The 22,230-nt window shown below is 50.3% G+C and overlaps 1 protein-coding gene and 1 pseudogene across 1 annotated transcript; one reads left to right on the top strand and one right to left on the bottom strand.

Moving 5' to 3' along the window:
* Positions 1-2,410: 2,410 nt before the first annotated feature.
* LOC123785312 (large ribosomal subunit protein uL11 pseudogene) lies at positions 2,411-3,003 on the top strand (annotated as a pseudogene).
* Positions 3,004-9,834: 6,831 nt separating this feature from the next.
* Positions 9,835-21,590, bottom strand: SERPING1 (serpin family G member 1). The gene is made up of 8 exons (XM_045786710.2): positions 21,435-21,590; positions 20,803-20,883; positions 18,433-18,865; positions 16,988-17,122; positions 14,724-14,927; positions 14,397-14,536; positions 11,329-11,548; positions 9,835-10,342 (listed from the first exon to the last, which is right to left on the bottom strand). Exons 2-8 carry the CDS (start codon positions 20,857-20,859, stop codon positions 10,089-10,091), a joined length of 1,443 nt encoding a protein of 480 aa, XP_045642666.2. The 5' UTR covers positions 20,860-20,883; positions 21,435-21,590; the 3' UTR covers positions 9,835-10,088.
* Positions 21,591-22,230: the final 640 nt, after the last annotated feature.

Raw genomic sequence — 22,230 nt, 5'->3', positions numbered from 1 at the left:
CCAGGACCCTAGGATCATGACCTGACCTGAAGGCAGATGCCTAACTCACGAGCCACCCAGGCGCTCCCATTTTGCTTTTTCTGCATGTAAATAATTGTTAGGTTACACATCTCAGGTGTTTGGACATGCGAATTCTAGAGACACTACCTTTCAATTCGAAGGAAAGGGAAAAGCTCCCCTCCCCCGCAGAACAGTAACAGAGTGCGGATTCTCTTTAGGTGGCCCGTTAGACTAGATAAGGAAAGACAATCTATCCGCCACGCTGTCACAATGTTTAATCCTACAGCTGAAATTCCAGACTCCAGATGTTTACTTCCATGAAGGGTGCAGAACCATCCCCCCCAGTTCTGACTGAAGCAGCCCATCCACGGAGTCCCATATCCTGACCCCAGGCGGGGGTGGGCAGCAGTGAGGAAGAAAGACCACCCAAACACAACTGTGTAATTCCCTGGTTGAGAGATAACTTGTAAGGCAAAACCCTGGCTGATAATAACCGCTAGGAGCTGTGCTTGGGTATTCCTTCCTCGAGTGGTTTCCTGAGGGGATACATTAACTAAGAATAACGTCAATGTCATCACTGTAAAGTAAAATCTTTACCCAAATATGGACGTTGTACACTTTGTGGAGTTTTTTCTTTTAAACCTTTTTTTTTTTTTTAATCAAGTAAGCGCTACACCTGCACGAGGTGGGGTTTGAACTCAGGACCCCCAGGTCACGAGTCTCATGCTCTAGGGACTGAGACAGCCAGGCACCCCTGGCCATTGTACACTTGGAATCAAAAGCGTTTGCTGCACATTTATAGGCATAGGTGGTGCCGGGGAAGGACAGTGTGCGTCAGGTTCCCAAGGAGCTTCCCAGTAGCTGGGGTGAGAAGGCAAATACTCATGGGCATGTGACAAATTATATGAGGCAATGTATGCTGGGCGCCGTGTTTGGCGGAGGGGTGATGCCAAGGGCTGGGAAGAGCAGAGCACGCCGCTGGGGGAGGGGGGGGGTTGCCCTGGACTCAGAATGGCATGGCAGCGTTTCAGTAAGTGGATAGGGTTCAGAAAGGCATTTGTTGTCGTGCTTTGTTTTGTCGTAGCTGATCTGTACCGAGTGCCAGACTCCACGCTTGAAGCGGAGGATAATGACAAAAAGACATGCGCTCTGCCTTCAAGGAGGCTTTCAAAATTATTTCAGCAGGGGAGCAGATTTTACCAGGGAGGCCCACACTGCTCAGGGCCCCGAGACACCTCCGGCACACTCAGTCCCCAGGAAGCAGAGCTGGATGGCCAGGGGTTGGGGATCCAGGGCGGACAGTCTGATGCTATGTCCTGAAGCCAGCCCGAAGTCCCGCTAATGCGACCCCGACCCCGCCGGCCTGGCCCGCGGCGGAGGCACCCCCAGAACCCCGCCCATCTCGTGCTGGCGGGCTCAGCTGCCCTGCGTTTTCCGCTCAGCCCCTGACCCTTGGCCCTTGAGGCTGTTATTTGGTCTCCCAACTGTGGGACTCCTTCAGACTTTGGCTCTTCAGCTGATTTAGGAGAGAAATGAGAAGACGAGGAAGTGGGTCTTCCAAGAGGAAATGCGGAGCAATGAGCGGGAGCAGGGCGGTGGGGGGCGGTGGAACAGGAGCTGGGATCCTGGGCCATGCAAGCAGCCGACTCTGCTTTGAATACCATCACTGGCCCTCCCGCCTGGGTGACCCTGAGCAAACTGATGTCTTCACAGGCTCCTTTTCTGCATTTGCAAACCTGGCGAAACAATACCAAGTCGCAGGATGATGCAAAGTTTCCGCGAAAATACTGAAAACGAAGCCCAGTGCGGAGCCCATGGTACGGCCCGTTTGGAAGGGGGTAATGCATGGAAGGGGGCTGGGGGAGTGTCCCCCAGAGTGCAGAGAGAGGAGGCGCAAGCTAGCCGTCGAGCCAGGGCATGCCCGTAGCTGTGATTTGGGGCAGGACCGAGGCTACCACGCTTGGTTCTCAGCGGAGCCATGCTGCGGTCACTCAAGGAGAAATGCAGTGCAATGGGGGAGGGGCCCGGGAGGCGGCTGCGCGGCCAGCCTGTCGCTCTGGGATGATGGATGAGCCTATCCCATGCCTTGTAATTAGTGCTGACTGGCTCTGAAATCCTTACCGTGGGGGAACGTTCCCGCTCCTCCATGTCCGGGAGGCCCTCCTCCGGGATCGGGGCTGGGCTGGACTGGACGTAAAGTTTGCCCTGACACTCTGGCACACCCTCCTAGAGGCTGGTGTGCAGGTGTGCATGTGCTTTTGTACACGTGTGAATGTGAGTTTATGTGCCTGCGACTCTTGTATCAGCCTGTGCATACATACACGTACGAACAAAAGTATGTGTGTACTTACATGTCTCTGACTGCATATGTGCTAAGCTGCTAGTCAAGAGCAGGATTAAATATGCAAGGAACTTTCAGCTTTCGGCTGGGAGGAGGCAAAGGTGCAAACGTCATCCATCATCACGAATCTGGGTGCATCCCACACCAGCCACCTCCACCATGCTGCCTAAGTTGGACCCTAACGAGATCAAAGTTGTATACTTGAGGTGCACAGGAGGGGAAGTGAGGTCCCTGTCTGCCCTTCCCTGCACGATCAGCCCCCTGGGTCTGTCTCTAGAAGAGATTGGTGATGACATCGCCGAGGCCACCCGTGATTGGAGACTGGAAGGGTCTGAGGCTGACAGTGATGCTGACCATTCAGAACAGACAGGCTCAGCCTGAAGTGGTACCTTCTGCCTCCGCCCTGATTATCAAAGCCCTCAAGGAATCGCCAAGAGACAGAGAAGCAGAAAAACACTAAGCACAGTGGAAATATCACTTTTGATGAGACTGTCAACATTGCCTGACAAATGCAGCACCCATCTTTAGCCTAAGAGCTCTCTGGAGCCATTAAAGAGATCTTGGGGACTGCCCAATCGGTGAGCTGCAATGTTGATGGCCACCACCCTCGTGACATCATAGATGACATCAGTAGTGGTACAGTGGCATGCCCAGCTAGTTAAGAACTGCAAAGGGAAATACTTCAATAAAGGATCATTTGAACACAAAACAAAACAAAATGCAAGGAGAGGAATTTGCAAAATGAGAGTCTTTTGTCTGGATCACTGGAAGCGGACTTTCTATTTCAAGAAGCCACTTGACTGGTCCCTCTTAGGTATCCAGATGGTGGGCAGCCCCTGTCCTGAGGGAGGAAATACCAGAAGCATCCATGCCTCTCTACAGGCTGCCCCTGAGTAGCCGCAGCAGGGCAGGAGGGAGGAAGTGTTTCACTCTGTAAAAGGATTTTTCTGGAATAAGGGGATTCATATTTCCCTAACATTTCTTCCTGAGATTCAAAATTGCAGAAAGCTTTCAGGACGGATGAGTGGAATTTCAACCAAGGCTTAGGGCAAGGAATATCAGCAAGTTCTCAGAGACGAAACCACCTTGGGGGGGCACCTGGCTGGCTCAGTCCATGGAGCACTCCGCTCTTGATCTCAGGGTCGTTAGTTCAATCCCCGCACTGGGCATGGAGCCTGCTTAAAAAAATAAAATAAAATCTTTAATATAAATAAATACATAAATAAATTAAATAAATAAAATGAAATTACCTCATGAGAAAGGGCATCTAGGTTACTAAACACTGGGGTCTACTCCCCACTCCGTCATTCATCAACCATGAGACCTTAAAGGAGTAGATTAATTGCCTTCTTTTTTATTTTTTTTAAGTTTCTTACTATTTTTTGTAAGTAATCTTTACACCCAACCCCAAGATCAAGAGCACATGCCCTTCCAACTAAGCCAGCCAGGCGCCTCTTTGTAGATTAATTGCTAAGACCTCATTTTTCTTCTACAAAAAGGGGATATAATGGAAATGGTGCTTTATATATTATGTAAATTGGAGTTAAGCAAATATGAAAAACTGCAAATCCCCCTACTTTTTTTTTTTAATTTTTAAAGATTTCATTTTTAAGTAATCTCTACACCCAACATGGGGCTTGAACTCACCACTCTGAGATCAAGAGCCACTTGTTCTTCCAACTAGGCCGGCCAGGTGCCTCTTTGTAGATTAACTGCTTTTTTTTTTAAATTTCAATTTACTTAATTAACATATAGTATATTATTAGTTTTAGAGGTAGAGGTCAGTGATTCATCGGTCTTATATAACACCCAGTACTCATTACATCACTTGCTGTCCTTAATGCCCATCACCCAGTTACCCATCCCCCCACCCCCTCCCTTCTAGGAGCCCTCAGTTGGTTTCCTAGAGTTAAGAAACTCTTATGGTTTGTCTCCCTCTCTGATTTCATCCTGTTTTATTTTTCCCTCCCTTCCCCGATGATACTGTTTTGTTTCTTAAATTCCACACAGGAGATTAGCTGCTTTCTGATACTTCATTTTTCATCTACAAAAAGGGGATATAATGGGTGTGGGGCTATTATGTATTACGCACATTTGAAAAACTCCAAATCTCCCTAAATTATTATTTTTTTAAGATCTTATTTTTAAATAATCTCTACACCCAACATGGGGCTCAAACTCACAACCCTGAGATCAAGAGTCACATGCTCTATCAACTCAGCCGGCCAGGCACCCCCAAAGCTCCCTAAATTAAAAAAGAAATCACCAAGGTGACATGATTTCAAAAACGGTGAGCTGAGAGGGCCTGTGGACTGCGTTCACAGCCGTTACCACATGACAGTCTCCCTCGAGCTGGCAAAAGTAAATAACAGCTATTAATGTTCGTATCGTGTGAACTGAGCCATTGTTTACGTACATCCTAACTTCTGAGAGTGGACGCGAATGACTAATGTGCTGCTGTTTTAATATTCGGCATTATCGTTTAAAATATTTTCTGCATCCTAGAATGATATTTTCTCAGAGTTCATTAAGTCCTGGCACGAGTGCCGAAAAACACGGTCCAAAATCAATAACTTTGTAATGGAAGTTAGATATGATAAAACACTCTGAAAAAGCCCCGAGAACTGTCGTGACATGCCAAGCAGTTAATTGAGGAGTGCCTGCGCCGTGAAACATTAGAGACTTTAGTGTTTGGTAAATAAAAAACAGCACAAAGGCAAACATATTCTGCAGTGGTTGAAGATTCCTCTCCCCACCCTTTTTATAATGATTCTTCTGGAAAACACAATGTCAAATTACTGAAGTCTTGATATCTCCAGTAGCATATCCTTTCCACACGGTGTGATCTCTCCTGAACCGAAATTATGTAATCCATGAAAAATTCTTAATGTGGTGCCTGTGGTTGCTGCTGCTGGGGTCATCAAGCTAGTCCTGAGGGTTTGCAGGGACTGGGCTGGTTCACACTCAGCACGTGGCTCAGGCTGGAGGTGGTCTGGACTCCTGGCAAAACCTGAAGGTATTGAGTTTTGGGAAATAATGGCTGAAGGAGTATAAACCATAAACCTTACAATGGAAGTTTAAATCCCCACGTTGGCTACGGGAGCATCTGGAACTTACAGGAAATCACAAGTGTCCAAAAGGCTGTGCAGGACACAGTTTCAACAGTGACACCGTGTGGTGACAGGGGTTAACTGCAATGGAGCCCTCTTCACACTCAGGGTCGTTTTTTAGGATGTCTTCAATCAAACCCATGTGTGGGGGAGGATTGAGTAACTGGGAAAGGAAGCAGGTCTTTGGAACTATGTGGGCTGACACGCAGAACTTTATCTATCCCCGAATAGGCTGGCAGGGCAGGGTGAGGGTAGGGGTCCTGGACATGTATATGTCTGTTTATGACCTTCTGTCTTTCTCAAGTGACACGAGTAAGTGCAAGAGCCAGAACTCATTGAATATGCCCCAGAGAGAGCAGTGGCAACAAGAGGAAAACTATATGTAAGCAACTTGAAACTTCACATAATAAATCATTTCTGATATTATAATGATAGAGACAAAAAGTCCTTGATTCTTGAGGGAAAATCTCAGAACAGCAGGTTGTTTGGGAAAGTTGCTGGTAGTTTCTCTACAAATATGTAAGACCACAATTGTAGAATGGGGAAAACGGTCACAGTGATTCATGCTTCCTTATATCCGTGCTCTTCGCAGAGTGACTTTGCAGGTCTTCTAAGTGGAGACTTTGTCCCTACACTTTGAGACGTTCTCGAGCGAGGCAGATGTGATGTTGTATTACTTCCTAGCTTCCGACTCAAGGGAGCTTGCGTGCCTCTGCTCACACCCTTAGGCTCCTGCAGCCTCCACGAGTAAGTGCCCACTAGCCTCCTGGCAGATGAGAGGCCATGGGGAGCAGAGCTGGTCAGCAGATCATCTTAGCCAAGATCCAAGACACGTAAAAGAGCCTCTACGAGCTCAGCAAAGCCAAGCCTCCTCGGACCAGTGACTACGAGCTCAGCAAAGCCAAGCCTAACCCCCCAGTGACTGCAGGAGGCACACAACCGAGGCCACCCTAAAACTGTGGGGCCCACACGGACTCAATGACTCATAAATGTGTATCGTTTTAAACAGACCTTAAAAAAGTGACACATGCTCTTTTACAAGAAAAGCCTCAGAACAAAAAATAATTCAATTCTCTCCACTTCCAGATTTAGATTTTCTATTCTTTACCTGCTACCAGGATGTGGGGATTCATTCATTCAATCATTCAAGTGTTTCTTTTGCTTGTTTATTTGTGTGTGTGTGTGTGTGTGTGTGTGTGTGTGTGTTAGGGTAAGGCACTTTAATAGGTTTCATAGGGACACATGGTGCAAATCATGAGAAAATACGGATTGGGGGTGCCTGGGTGGCTCAGTCAGTGGAGCGTCAGACTCTTGGTTTCAGCTCAGGTCATGTTCTCATGTGTCATGGGATCGAGCCCCGCATCGGGCTCCACGCTCAGTGGGGAGTCTGCTCAAGGTTCTCTCCCTCTGTCCCTCCTCCACCTGCATGTGTCCACACATACATGCTCTCTCTTTCTCTCTAAAATAAAGAAATAAAACTTTTTAGAAAAAGAAAAGAAAATGCAGATCGGAGGGCGCCTGGCTGGCTCAGCTGGTAAAGCTTGCAGCTCTTGACCTTAGGGTTGTGGGTTCGAGCTCCACGTTGGGTATAGAGATCACTTAAAAATTTTTAAAAAAATCTTAAAAAAAAAAAAAGAATAGGAAGAAATTCTGACTTAAAGTCTAGTTTGGAAAGAAAGGAAGGACGCCTGGCCAAATAAGCTACCCACTGGATTTGAATTCAGACAACATGGGATCAATTAACAGCTGTGTAACCTTTGGACAGCTACTTAATCTCTCTGAGTGTTAGCTTCCTTATCTCACAAACAGCAGTAACACCTGGCTCTCAGCATGGTGGGGAGAGTCCAAAAAATTGGCAAAGGACTGTGCCCATGGGTCAGAATCACTTTCCACCTCCTGACTCTGCTTGTCCATATCTCAGGTGGGCACTGAGCACCATCTTCAAGTCAGGGTCACCCTAAGGAGGGAGGAATCTTCCCGAATTTAGGAGGTGCCTTTGCTTTCAACAGCCCCTCACATACAAATCAGCCCACACAGGAAACCCAGCATCTTCCCGGCAGCCCGCAATGGACTTTTGGACCCTGAAAGGGAAGGGCGTGCAGCGATTCCCCCGCACATCAGGCCTGTTGTGCAGTGGCTGAGCTCTCTGTGCCCACGGAGCTCTAAGTCGTCCGGGTGACCCTTGTTGGGTTCGCAGCCTTGGCTGGGAGACTGAGCTGCAAGGAAGGCTCTGACCTGGGACCTGCTGTCCTGAGGTTTGGCCCCAGGAACGGTCCACGCGAGGAGCTGGGCCTGCCACAGTCTGAGAGCAGGAAACAAGAGTAGGCAATGAATATGGGGGAGGGGATAAGCCGGGAATACCCCTCATGTCTTCTTCCTGTCCCCCTGAGAATTCTGACTTCAACCAGAACATGCATGAACTAGAGTACACTGACCAGTTTGGGCTCCTGGGAATGAACATGCTTGCTGGTCAGAATCCATCATGGCGCCAGTCCTGCCAATGCTTAACTGAAGCTTGTGTCACCTCATGCTGCATTCAGCCCAGGGCCATAGAGAAGGGAGCCAGCCTGAAGGGTGAGAGTGCTGAGCCTGGCTTGCAGTCCCTAGTTAGCTCAGGTTTTGCACTGCCACCCTCCCCGTGCCTCAGTTTCTCCTCGTCACCAGGGTATTCCTTAAGAGGGGGATGGGGAAGCCAGATTTACAGGCAGCTTAAGTTCCTAGCAGGAGGCAGCGGTCATGTGAGCACACATCCCCGTGGCTTCGATGGCCTTAGGAGATCACACGCCCTCCAGAAACAGCTCAGGCAGAATTGGCTTGACCCAAGTTAGACCCTATGGGAAATCACATCTTCCTGTAGGCCACATGCTTGGTGAAGCTCTGTGGAGCAGGGCTACATGCAGAAATCAGTCCTCATGTTTGGGTTGACAACACTGTAACAGCAGGAGGGGAAGGTGCAGACACAGTTGGGATGAGAATGGGGGAGAATGGGAGAGAAGGGAGGTAGAAGGGGGAGAATGGGATGAGAAGGGGGAGAAAAGGAGAGAGGGAGGTAGAAGGGCTAAACGCTGGAGGGAACATCAGCGAGTTGAAGGGCAGAAGCTAGAAATGAGAACACACTGAGACATCTTCAGAGATGAAAAGAACACTCAGGGGGCGCCCGGCGGGCTCAGTTGGAAGAACGCATGACTCCTGATCTCGGGGTTGTGAGTTCGAGCCCCATGCTGGGTGTAGAGATTACCAAAAAACAAAAAACAAAAACAAAAAAACACCAAAAACCTTAAAAAAATACTGAAAAATTAAAATCTATTTTCCTATTTGTCCCATCATGCTACTATAGGTTTTGAGGGTTAAGTCATCTTCACACTTACCATCGTGCCCAACGCAATCCTAGGCACTCAGTGAACGAATCAATCAGATATTTAAGAAAAGTCAGGTTTTTCAGACAGAAGGGCAGACAGAGAGTGGCTCCGAACTTCAGAGTCAGACACACGCTTTCACATCTCAGTTCTGCCATTTCCCAACTGTGTGACTTTGAGCAACACCTCCCCTTGCCGAGTTTTCCATATGACGTAGAGAGGAGCAAAGGTCTGCAAGCCTCGTGCCAGGCTGCCCATGTAAGTTCCCAACAACATTAATGACTGCTGTTACTATCATAGTTGTTGCAGACAAGGGACACGGGGACTGCGATAAATGCAGGGCCCCGGGGCACCTGGGTGGCTAAGTCAGTTAAGCGTCTGACTCTTGGTTTTGGCTCAGGTCATGATCTCAGGGTCGTGAGATCGAGCCCTGCACCGGGCTGTGTGCTGAGCATGGAGACTGCTTAAGATTCTCTCTCCTGGGGCCCCTGGGCAGCTCAGTCGGTTGGGCGTCCGCCTTCGGCTTGGTCATGATCTCAGGGTCCTGAGATTGAGCCCTGCATCGGCCTCCCCACTCGGCAGGGAGCCTGCTTCTCCCTCTCCCTCTGCCTGCCGCTCCCCCTGCCTGCGCTCTTTCTCTGTCAAATAAATAAATAAATAAATAAAATCTTAAAAAAAAAAAAAAGACTCCCCTTTCTGAGGCTTTTCTTGGAGCTCTCATTGCAGGGTAGCCTGCTGGAAGGATGCAGGAGACATGCAGAGGAGAGCCAAGGTGTCCCAGTTGAGGTCATTATAGATCAGTCACCCCCAGCTATGACAGATGCATGAGCAAGCCCAGGGAAGAAAAGCCAGGTCTAACCAGATCAGCGAGACCCCTCAGCCAATCCTGAGACTTACATGAAATAAACAAATGGTTGCTATTTTAAGCCACTTAGTTTAGAGTGACTTGTTACACGGCAATACTAACTGATACAGGGGCCCTGGCTGCCCTTGTCCTCTAAAATTGGAAGGTAAGTAAGAGAGGAAGTCATGGTCTGCTGGGTTTTATTTGTAGAGTCTGGTGAACTTGAACCAGAGGAAGCTGTAAAAAGTGCTTTGGGGAGCCACAGAGAAGGGATGATAGAAGCAGGTCCCTTCACCAGACCCCGAGGGAGCCCTTCACGTGGAGAGCAGGGGACACCCGGGGCGGGAGGTGGCTAGGGGGCAAGTCCAGGCAGGGCTGCCACTGGAAGAGCGAGGCTTGAGGGGGACGGCTTGCCTCAGCCTGGTGCCCTGTGGGTCTCAGACCCGGGGGTCATACACCCGCCCCATGAAGACAGGGAACCTGTGCCGCTGGTCCCAGAGCAGGAAGAGGAAGGGCTGCTGCACTTCGAAGACCAGCAAATTGCGGGCCACGGAAACGGCCGAGGCCGCCGCAGCCTCCACGCCCGACTCCGTCAGCTCGAGCGTGGTCTGGTGTTGCATCGCAGAAACCTGAAGATCCATGTCCTCTGTCAGCCCACACAGGTTGATGTCGTAAAGAAAGTCAAAGAATTCTAGAGCATAACCAGACAGAAACAAGGAGTCAGAGACCAGCAGGGGGTGCTCGGGAGAGCACGCGACTCTTGATCTCAGGGTTGTGAGTTCGAGCCCCACGCTGGGTGTAGAGATTACTTTAAAAAAAGAAAAAGAAAAAGAAGACCAGCACAAAGTCCTCTGCTACTGGAGACATTTGTCCCAAACGTTCTGGGGTGGTCCCAAGTCCCAGTATTCTCTTTGTCCTCCTCCCTTGCTTGTCACATTATATATTGTGCCTTCTGGTACAGTTCATGGGGTCTTCTGTCAGTGGGCCCACCTTCACTCCAAACACCACCTTCTATGAAGACAGGGCTTGCCCCACACCCCAGAGAACCCTGAAAATGATGTCCTTGTTTCCAAGGACCTAAGAAGTGAGGTCATACATCAGAAAGAGGTTATGTGTTATCAAATGAGGTCATATACAAGGGCGTAATGTCCTATACTAGGAAACAATTCACCTGTTAGGGGATCAAGTTCTGTAACAGGAAATGCGGTGATATATCTGGACATGAGGTCAAGATCAGGAAGTGAGGCCAAAGGTTAGGTAATAGAGTGTTGCCTCCTCCGAACTCAGAAGCATCCAGACTGTATTATCCAGATAGCTTCTTGCATAGTCCATGGGGTGGCTGAGTGTTTTGAAAGGTCCCCGGGGAATGAACGTCTACGACCCATCCCGGCCATCTGTCCCAGTGTCCTTGTCACAATGAACCACGGTGGAAGTAGTCGAGCTGGATACCTGGGTTGGTGTTCTTGCTCACTTCTAACTAGCTCAAGGGATCATGGGTAAGTCAGGTAGACTTCGAGTCTCTCTTTCCTCAATGGTCCAATGGGATAATAGCATCTGCCCCTCTAACCCACAGGACTGAGGAACGACCTGAGATTACGGGTGTATAAAATACTCTAGAGAGTGCTAAACCACACTTTCAGGACACCCCCACCCCCACCCCGAGCCGCCAGGGCTCACTCAGTTTCTCCATGACGATCAGCATGTCCTGGGTGCTCTTCACTTTGATGCGGGGCAGCGTCAGGAGGGTGGGCTGGAACTTGCTCATCTCCAGCTTCTTCATGATGGCCTTGAAGACAGTGGGGTTGAGAGACTTCTCCAGGTCCTCGAGATGGTGTTTCGTGCTCTGGGGCACCAGGATCACCAAGCTCAGGTTGTGGGAGAGCTGCAGCTGCCCCACCTGGAGAACAAGAGATGTGCTGTATCCATCTTCCTACCCCAGCTCTCCTGGATCCCACCCCTTATGTCTCAAGGCCTATCTTCAGTCTGCGTCTCCGTCCGTGCTATTGCAATAAGCTGCAGCTGCACCGGGGCTCCCAAGCTTTGTGACAAAATGGGGATGCCTGCTGGGTGAACGGTGCTGGTCTAACTCCGTGCACATGAGATACGGAGGAACAAGAATGGCTTTCTGATCACACAGGCCGAGGACTACACCCTGACTCTACCACTGACTACCTACGTAATAGAGGCAAGGGATCTGATCTCTCTGAGCCCTGTTCTTTCCCTTCCAGTGTGCTGTGCATAAAACATGTAACATGCAGGGGCGCCTGGGTGGCTCAGTTGGTTGAGCGGCTGCCTTCGGCTTAGGTCATGATCCCAGGGTCCTGGGATGGAGCCCTGCATCGGGGAGCCTGCTTCTTCCTCTGCCTCTGCCCTTCCCCTAACTCATGCATGTGTGCACGCGCACTCTCTCTCTCAAATAAAATAAGTAATCTCTATACCCAATGTGGAGTTTGAACCCACGATGCCAAGATTAAGAGTCTCATGCTCTACCAACCAAGCCAGCTAGGGACCCCAGTCCTTTTAAAGAATTCTGATGGGTCTTTACTGCCTACGATATTAAGCATAAATCTCTTAGTGTGGCATTCAAGATTGTGGACAAGCCGATCCTAGCCTACCTTTCAAGCTTGCCATTAAAAGGACTTCCAACTGGTGGTCAGACAAAAGTATGACACGGGTACGGGACCCATGGGTCTAATATATAGGGGTTCTCAACCCAGGGTGAATTTGCCCCCAGTGGATCCTTGACAAGGTCTAGAGACATTTTGGTTCTCACAACTGGAGGAGAGGGGACTCACAGGGCTGCTGGTATCTAGTGGGTAGAACACAGGGATGATGCTAAATCCTACACAACGCCCAGGATCGTCCCCCTAACAAAGAATTATCTAACCCAAGATGTCAATAGTGCCAATAGGTCCTGTGTACAGACCTTGAATCTCTGACCAAAAGATTACCACATTGTGGTCTTGACTTTTCCAGCCAGTCACCCTCACATACTGGAGATGGTAAATCTAACCTCCTTAATTGGGGAAATGTTCTTAAGTCCCGGAAGGATTTATGGGTATGACAAAGTAAATCACCTCCATGGTATTTTTTTTTTTTAATTCGCTTTTTGAGAGAGAGAGAGAGCATATGAGAGCGTGAGCATGGGGGAGGGTCAAAGGGAGAGGGGAAAGCAGACTGCCTGTTGAGCAGGGTGCCCCATGTGGGGCTCGATCCCAAGACCCCGGGATCATGACCTGAGCTGAAGGCAGACACATAAATGACTGAGCCACCCGGGTGTCCCCCAGCTCTGTAGTATTAACATCAGGGTAAACTGAAGGTAATCTGTGTGTCTGTTATTCAAAATAGCGCTTATAATTTTTAAGAGAATCAGACATACTAGCTTTATGCTTTGAAGCAAAAAGTAATTAAATGTGAGAAGGATACTGAGATGTTGATGGAAAGTTGATTTACTCTTTGAATTTAACTTTTATTTCACAGTGGGCTTTCGGTGCTTGGAAGATATGGCCAAGCAGGGCTGTAATTCAGCTCTGATGGGTAGCTGACATGCTTAAAAGAAAATCAAGTATATTACACTCACCCATGCCACTCTGGTTCTGTTAGTTGTGAGTGATCAACTACACTGGATAGGCATAGATGGGTGGGTGGAAAGGTGCATGAATGCTTAAGAATGGTCAGAGGTAACCTCCTCTCTGAAGCCTTCCTGGCCACCCCTAAGTGGGTTGCTTATACCCTTTCCGACCCTCCAATGAATTCATTCATTTATTCAGCAAACATATAATGAGCACTTATTATATGTGGCATTGTTCTAGACTCCAGGGATAGGAAACAAGGCAGGTAAGGTTTCTGTTCCCGAGGGGAGAGACAATATTTCAGGGAGAAAAACAATTTGTAATAAAATAAGCAAATAAACAACCTAATTTCAGATAATGAGAAGTACCATGAATATAATCAACGAGGGCAATGTTTCAGGGTGGGGGGGGCTACTTTAAGAAGGGGGACGTTCTCGCCATCAAGCTGACCTTTGACCGGACATCCAGGTCCACAAAAGGAACAAGTTATGTGGAAATCTGAGTGAGAAAGGGTCCAGGCAGAGGGAAAAGTTAGGGAAAGCTCCTTCCCAAAGTGGAACAAGCCTGGCACTAAATCACTAGGTATTCTCCCATTGTTTTCTATCTCCTAAATCTCTGTCTTGCTGTCCTAACAAGGCAGAAATATCTAGATATATCTACAAATAAGTAGAATCTGCTGGGCTCCACCGTCAATCTTCCCTCCCTCCCCCTCCGCTGCAATTCTACTGTTCAATTTCTGCAAAGGAACGTAAGCCATTTACCCCATGCCTCACAAACACCTCCCGCACACGTCTACACCTACCCGGCCCCGGGAACACCTACGTTCGCACGCTGCACACAGACACACACATACACACAGGACTTACTAAGCCACCAGGGGCTCCTGGTGGGTTGACAGGAAAGAGATACAGATGAACAGACTCACTCTTGGCCATTGGACGCAGTAGAGATGAAGAAACTTTAGAATCCCGCTTTCCAGCCTAAAATAAACAATGCCTGCCTCGGCCAAGCTAGAGAGGGGAGAAGCAGAAAAGATGGAGTAGAAATATAGATGGAAGGAGTAGAAATGATGCATTTGTAAGGGCATACCCCAAACTGATGGGGCCATAGCAGGAAAGACATCAGGACCCGCCAGAGGCTCTGAAACAAGAGTGGGAGGGGCCAAGAACGTACCTTGGCCTTCAAGGTCGCGTCCGTGAAATGGGCCACGGGGTATTTCTTGCTGTTCATCATCATCGCTTTGATTACAGAGGATTTGAGGTAAAAGGGCTCCATCGAGGTTCTTTTTGGATCAAATACTGTCTTCCACTTGGCTGGAGGGAAGGGGAAGGAGGGTGACTGTAACAGGTGCACAAGGGTGAAGAGGAGCGGAAAGCCCCATTGGCAAGGGGTGGGAGAGGCTCAACGGATCCAGCTGAACTCAGGGTTTCGTGGGCTTTGAAGCCAAGAGGACAGAAAGGACGCGGGATGGAAAGACCACCGGGTCCGGGGCTCCCTTACCACTCAGGTAGACAGCGTTGAGGAGGACAAGACGGGTGTCAGAGGGCAGACTTTCCAGCAGCTGCGTGATCTTGTTGTTCGTCTTCTCTGCCACCCAGGCGTTGATGAGCTCCGTGTTGACATCACTGTCATTTCCCAGGACTCTGGGGCTGCTGCCATATAGGCTCTGAGAGGCATTCACAAAGCCGTCCCTTATGACCAGGTCTGGGGGAAGGAGGCAGGTGGAGAGAGGGAGGCATGAGTCCCCCGAACATCCTCTCCCTTCTAAGAGCAGGCTTTGGGAGGGACCCTGTTTGCTACTGCTTTCAGCTTACACAGCAGACTGGAGCTGGGGTCCCATCCCCTCCTCTTACAGATCCAGCCGGGCCGCTGAGGCCCCGAGGAAGCAAGCCTCGGACCGAGGGCAGGACCCTTCCAGGCTCTGCTGCCTCTCCTTGCCACGCACCTGTGGCTTGGCGAAATAACTCTCTGAGATACTAATTTCCATTTGCCAGTGTTTTCCCTGGTTTCTTCCCTTAATTCAGCAGGGAACCCACTCTGCTTCTCGGCCTCAGTGGAAATTCATGGCAAGACTTCCTGGCTTTTGTTCTCCAAAGGTCAAGTCCACTGAAACAGAACTTTTTCCTGGACTACATAGATAATATTGAACGCAGTCGCATTTTCTACCAATCTAGCAAGACAGAGGATTAAGTTGATTTATAGCAAATAAGTTAATGCAGTGTTTCTCGAACATCTCTGACACAGATTTTTCCCATCTCTAAAAGAGGGTATTTTTTTAAGAGAATGGGCTGATAGATGAGTTTCCTTTGTTGTTTCTCCTCCTCCTTCTTCTCCTTCTTCTTCTTCTTCCCCTCCCCCTCCCCTCCCTTCCCCCTTCTCCTCTCCCTCCTCTTCCTCCTCCTCCTCCTCCTCCTCCTCCTCCTCCTCCTCCTTCTTCTTCTTCTTCTTCTTCTTCTTCCCCTCCCCCTCCCCTCCCTTCCCCCTTCTCCTCTCCCTCCTCTTCCTCCTCCTCCTCCTCTTCCTCCTCCTCCTCCTCCTTCTCCTTCTTCTCCTTCTTCTTCTTCTTCCCCTTCCCCTTCCCCTCCCTTCCCCCTTCTCCTCTCCCTCCTCTTCCTCCTCCTCCTCCTCTTCCTCCTCCTCCTCCTTCTTCTCCTTCTTCTTCTTCTTCCCCTTCCCCTTCCCCTCCCTTCCCCCTTCTCCTCTCCCTCCTCTTCCTCCTCCTCCTCCTCCTCCTTCTTCTTCTTCTTCCTCTTCTTCTTCTTCTTCTTCCTCTTCTTCTTCCCTGTGTTTTCTGTTTTCCACAATGAATGAATATTGCTTTCATAGTTAAAAAACACACACACACACACACACAGAGGGAAAAAATGTTTTTCCCTTTAAAGAAAGGCGCCAGGGATGCCTGGGTGGCTCAGTTGGTTAAGTGTCTACCTTCGGCTCAGGTCATGATCCCAGGGTCCCGGGATCAAGTCCCAAAGAGGGACCTGATGTGGAGTCTGCTTCTCCCTCTGCCTACCGCTCCTCCTGCTGTGCTCTCTCTCTCTCTCTGACAAATAAATAAATAAAATCTTTTAAAAATAAATAAATAAAATAAAGAAGAGGGGCAAACTAGATCCGTAGCTTTCAAACCTTTGCAAGGAGCAGAACTGTCCTGAAATAGTCATATCTGAAGCCCATGGTTAAAAGGGCCCTGGCTCTTTTAACCTGGCTCCATCTGCCTCCCACAGGAAGTGGTCCCCCCGCACCCCATTCAGCCTCCCCATCCCCCTCAACTCCCACCGTGACTCCTGAAGCAGCTCAGCAGAACCCCAGGGCTCTGGGGAAGAAAATTTGAAAATAACTGTATCAGGTCATTTTGGAAGCTTATTAATCTTATTACATACTTAATAATACAGTATAGGTAAATGACCACAACTTCATAGAACACAGAAGTAAAAACACTAGAAGTCTCAAGACTCCCCTGACCCAGGTTAACAAACATTGTTTATCCTGAGCTCTCTGGTTCTATCTGTGAGTGAATGCAGAAGGACGTTCTTATTCTAACCAGAGCTGATGAGTGAAAATGACTTGCCTAAGGTCTCACCAGGGGAACCATCCAACTGCTGGAGCCAAAGGGCATCCTTGCGGAGGCCCTGACCTGCTCTGCAGTCTGTCCCCGACACTCTAGCTCTAACATTCCCTCTGTCCTCTTTCCCCAGGGTCGGGTCCCCCTCAGAATCCTCTCAAAATCCTTCTCGGCAGCTGCAGCCCTTTCCCGGGGTGCTCACCTGGGCTGTGGAAGATCTGAGAGACTGTGGTGAAGCCTTTGGAGGTGAAAGTCTTCAGGGCCTGGTGGACACAGGCGAAGTCCTCAGGGTAGGACAGGAGGCTCTCCAGGTTTCTCTTGGTGCTGTTCCCAGCCCCTGCAACAAAGGGCAGAAATGAGGAAAAACTGCAGGGCGGGGCTGGGGTAGGGCATGTGCGTGATGGGACTCGACTCCTGCCATTCAGGACTAGGATGGAAGGACCAGGCTGGAATGGGTCGGCGGAGTGGGGGGTTGGTTCCTGGTATGGAGTGGATCACAAATCATCAGAGCCGGGACGACTGTTTCTGAAGACAATCTATAGGTCCGAAGGAAAGGGGCGGGGGAATTATGAACCATCACAGTTAGGCTTTTCCGGGGCTTTGAATTATCTCCTCCGTTTTCTACCTAGTTTTAACCCCACAGGTCACTGAAAGCCTCGTCCAATCACTGCCTGTTCCACATGAATGATGACGTAGTTGGTTTGGGTTTGCAAAGGGGTTAGCCCCTAGGCAGGGACACTAGCTCACTATGAAGAGGAGAAATCAGAGGACCACACAAGAGGATAGACATTCAGTACCCTTTCCGTTATCCATTGTTAAGTATCTATCGCGCTCATCTTCCATGCGGTAATAGATGAAATTTACAGAGCACTTACTTGGTTCCAGGGTCACCCCGCATTAGCTCACTGAATCTCTACAAGAACCCTTTCACAGAAGGGTGTTTACTCTCCGTGTTTGCAGACGAGGAACCTGAAGTTTAAGAGAGTAATGATCTACTCCACTCAAGATCGCAGAGTTAAGTGGAGAAGGGAGACAAGAGTCAAGCCATCCCTTCTGGGCAATAAAGAAATATGCCAAAGCCAATCAATGGAAATGTGCCTCCAGGGGACATCTGGCAGTTTGGGTTGTCCTAACTGGAGAGTGTGGGTAGAGGTTTATCCCATGGGACTTAACAACATCTCTCAGGAAGGCAGGGGATTAAGCCTCTAAACATTTTTTGACCTCCCTCTAAGCACTAAACTCTCTGCTTTCTTTTTAGTAAGTACAACCATCTCCATTTCACACCTGCGGACTCAGGCTCAGAGACGTTAAGTAACCTGCCAAGGTCACACAGCCAGTCAGCAGCATTAGCAGGATTCTACTCTCTGTCTATCACTTATGGTTTCGTCTTCCTTGTTGCCTTACCCTGGCACACGGCTGGGGACCAGGACCCTGTGTTATGTGTTCCTGTGTGGTCCATGGGGTTTCATAAGCAATGGTGCCTCTTAGATCACTGTTAAATGAAGGAATAAATGAATGTTCACCCTCCCCCCCAAACATAGCCCAGTTCTGTAGCCTTCTCCTCGAAGCATGGCTTTGCAGGCATCTGGGTTGGGGACCCTCATGGGAAGGTTCCGCATATAACTTGGAGAGAACTTAGGTTCTTACCAAGCAGGACCTGGGTTAGGAGGCTGGCAATGCTGAATGGAGAGAAGGCCATGTTGGTCTCTGCCTTCTTCGTTGCTGAGAAAGCATGGTAGAGCTTCACAGAGAAGTCTATCAAAGCCTCCCTCAGCTGGGACTCTGCCCAGGGACTCTCCACGTCAGAGCAGAAAGTGACAGGCTCTGGGCAGAGGGGCTCAGTGGTGGGCTGGATGGGTTCAACGGTGGACTGGATGAAGGGCTCAGTAGTGGGTTCAAGAGTGGTACTGGGTGTTATGACGGTCGAGGGGACTGTCAACAAGGTGGAAGAGTCCACGGTGTGTTCAACGGATCGATTCTCGGTGAGCGCTCCCTCCCGGATCTGTCCTTCGCTTTCTTCTTGCCAGCTCTCTGCCGTCGAGTTGGGGCTGGTAACATTCACATCTGAAGAGGCTCTAACCTGTGGTTCAAGAAACTGAGTTTCATTTTTCCTACCATGAAGCACAGTCCCCTCAAACACTCAAAGCAGGCAGGGAAGGTGGGGATGTGGAAAATGTCCTGCACCAGAGAATGATTGCTGAGAGAGCCTGGTGGGTAGGGGAGCTGCTCTGAAGCTGCCACCTGCTAGTTCCTCCAGAGAAGGGGCAACGCGGGAGCAGTGGGGGTGGAGGCAGAGGTAAGGAGCAGGCAGGGACTCTGTTATTTCTGAGGAATCACTGCCATAGGGAAGCTGTTTCCCAAACTTTGGAGCCTAGGGTCCATTGCCATTTATCTATGCTCTTTTTTTTTTTTTTTAAGCCAACTAGCCTTTTTTTTTTTTTTAAAGATCTCATTTATTTATTTTGACAAAGAGAGACAGCGAGAGAGGGAACACAAGCAAGGGGAGTGTGAGAGGGAGAAGCAGGCTTCCCGCTGAGCAGGGAGCCCGATGCGGGGCTGGATCCCGATGCGGGGCTGGATCCCAGGACCCTGGGATCATGACCTGAGCCAAAGGCAGACGCCCAATGGCTGAGCCACCCAGGCGCCCTGACCATTTATCTATGTTCTTGCAATTTCTTTAAGTATCTCCCTGTCTTGGCTCACCCGTCACGCCAGTAGAGATATTTGAGCTTGTGACCTCTGCATGGGAATAGTGGTTTTTCCAATTGTGGGTTGCAAGCCATTAGTGGGTATAGGAAACCATCCGCATTCCAAAAGGAAGGAAGGAAGGAAGGAAGGAAGGAAGGAAGGAAGGAAGGAAGGAAGGAAAGGGGAGTGAGTCGGAAGGGGATAGGAGGAAGGAAGGGAGGAGGCAGGAAGGGAGGAAGAAATAGTATAGACCAGTGGCTCTCAATCAGAGACAATTTTAATCCCCAGGGACTTCTGGCACTGTCTGGAGGCATTTTGGGTTATCATAGGGGAGCGGAGGGGATTGGGGGGTAGGAAAGAGATGTTACTGGCATCAAGTGGATGGAAACTGGGATTCGGCAGAACATCCTACAAGGCACAGGATAGCCCCTTATAATGAATTATCCAGCCCCAACGTCATGGTTTCTTTCTTTCTTTTTTTTTTTTAAGATTTTATTTATTTATTTGACAGAGATAGAGACAGCCAGCAAGAGAGGGAACACAAGCAGGGGGAGTGGGAGAGGAAGAAGCAGGCTCATAGCAGAGAAGCCTGATGTGGGGCTCGATCCCATAATGCCGGGATCACGCCCTGAGCCGAAGGCAGCCGCCTAACCGCTGTGCCACCCAGGCGCCCCCAACGTCATGGTTTCTGAGTTGAGAAAGCACATATTATCCCAATTCACTGATAAAAGAAATGGAAGCTGAGATAGTAGCTAGCCCAGAGTCTCATGGAAGCTGATTTGACTCTGATTCTAGATTCTTCGCTCATCATGGCAGCACCTACAGATTCTTAGGCACTTCTGCACACTAGCCTGAACAGACAGCCAAAGCAGGCGTCCACATCCCTCCTGACTCCCAAGCCGCTGGGACCTCACCCTGCGATCCGCCCCCACCCAGACCCAGGGGTGTCTGCTGCCTTTCCTGGCGTTTTGACAGGCGCGGCCCAGGAAGGACATGTGTTTCAGCAGCCTGGGCCCCACCCCACAGCTCCGCCACAACCCCTTGCTCTTAGATCATAAAATACTGTCCACCTCCTGGCCCTCTCTGACCCTTCCGCTTTATTCTCCACTTTATAAACCAGCACAGGTAGGCTCGGAGAAGGGACTTGCTCAAGGCCACCCCAACTGCTGGGCAGAGGGCCAGGATTAGAACCCGGCTCTTGCCTCGCTCTCTTCGACCCTGGTGCAACGACCACACTTGCTGATCCCAAGAGGAGTTCTCCTCATTCTCCGGCCCCAGAACGGTTAATCCTCAGCCCCCGCCCCCCGCCCCCTCGAAGGGGCCACTCACCCCAGCCAGCAGCAGCAGCAGCAGCAGGAGGGTCAGCGGGGTCAGCCTGGAGGCCATCTGGGCGGCGGCGTCAGCCCGGACCTGCGGAGCCAGCCAGCAACTTTGTCAGCGCCGAACCCTGGGGCCCTGGGGGCCTCCACTCCACTCCTCGATCCAGCCAGCACCCTAGGCCCGCCCCCATTCCATTCCAGGACTTAACCCCCCTGCGCGAATTCCCTCCCCCTTCTCCTCCTCCCCGGGCCACCTTCTCCCAGGCTCCTCCCCCTGTTTTGTTTTCCCCGAACTGCTTCCCTTTCCCGGCACCGGCTGGCCCTTCCTTCCCCCTCCCAAGCCGGGGTCTCCATCCATCTGTTCCATCCAGAGAGTCCTGCTTTAGCCTAACAATGACGCTAAGAGGCAGAGGGAACAGGGGAAGTCCAGAGGGGGCTGGGCACCACAGCTCCTGCGGAAGCGGGGGGCACCCAGGAAAGAGGGGCACGGGGTCCGGGGGAGGACAGAAGTCTTCAGTGGAAGCAAGCCTAAAGAAACTTCAGAAATAAAAAGGGGGCAGGAAACGGGGAGGGGGGGAGGAAAGGAGATGAGGACAACCCACTCCCCAAACCCCGACCCCCACCCCCACCCCATCATCAAACCTGCTCCAAACTCCTGGTCGCTGGACGGCTTCGGTGCAGACTGCGTGGATAGTCCCACAGGGTCAGGGAGGTAGGGTGTGTGGTGGGGTCCGTCTTGGCTATTGGCTGGCCCAGGACACTGCCCAGTTACAAATTAAGGATGATTGATCGCTGATGTGAGTTCCCGTAAACCAGGATGGGACGGACCACTCGGCTGGGTCTTGTGGGCCGGGCCAGAATTCAGCCCCAAGCCCCTTGGGAGCCAGGGGTGGGGGAGCTTGGGGGGAGCTTCTCAGCTCTAGGCAACGGAAGTTCCTCCGCCGTCTTCAAGGGTCCTGATAAAAACTGCAGAGACCCAAAACGTGCTCCTTAGCTGACAAGCAACCAGCTTTTTGGGGATTGCTCAGCTCAGCTAATCCTCAAAGGGACCCTTTGGGAATAGGTCCCATTGTGCCCATTTGATAGATAGAAAACCTGAGCAGAGAAATGTCTGGTGGGAGATCGTCCTCACTTGGAAGACAGCCTGGACTCTGACCTAAATCCCCTGTAGTCCTAACCTCCAGGAGCTCTCCCCTGTGCTGTGTGGGTGCTGTTTCCCCTGTTGGAGACGTGGAGACAGCGGTTCTTCCCTTGTAAAGCAGACAAGGTGTCTGAGGCACCCAGCCCAGCAAGCATTCCCCTTCCGTGAAAAGCTGACAGCTGGAACGGATGCATGGGGGGTGGGGGTGGGGGTGGGGAGCAGTAGCTGGGAACCAGCAGACCTAACTTTGAGGCCTGGCTGGATGGGTGACCCTAAGTTGTTTCCCCCTTAGCACAT

This window comes from Ursus americanus, chromosome 24, assembly GCF_024610735.1.
Source record: "Ursus americanus isolate L20-20 chromosome 24, mUrsAme1.1.p, whole genome shotgun sequence".
In the NCBI taxonomy this organism is placed as follows: Eukaryota; Metazoa; Chordata; class Mammalia; order Carnivora; family Ursidae; genus Ursus; species Ursus americanus.
The sequence above is the reverse complement of the archived record's forward strand: the minus strand, read 5'-3'. Positions and strand labels throughout refer to the sequence as shown.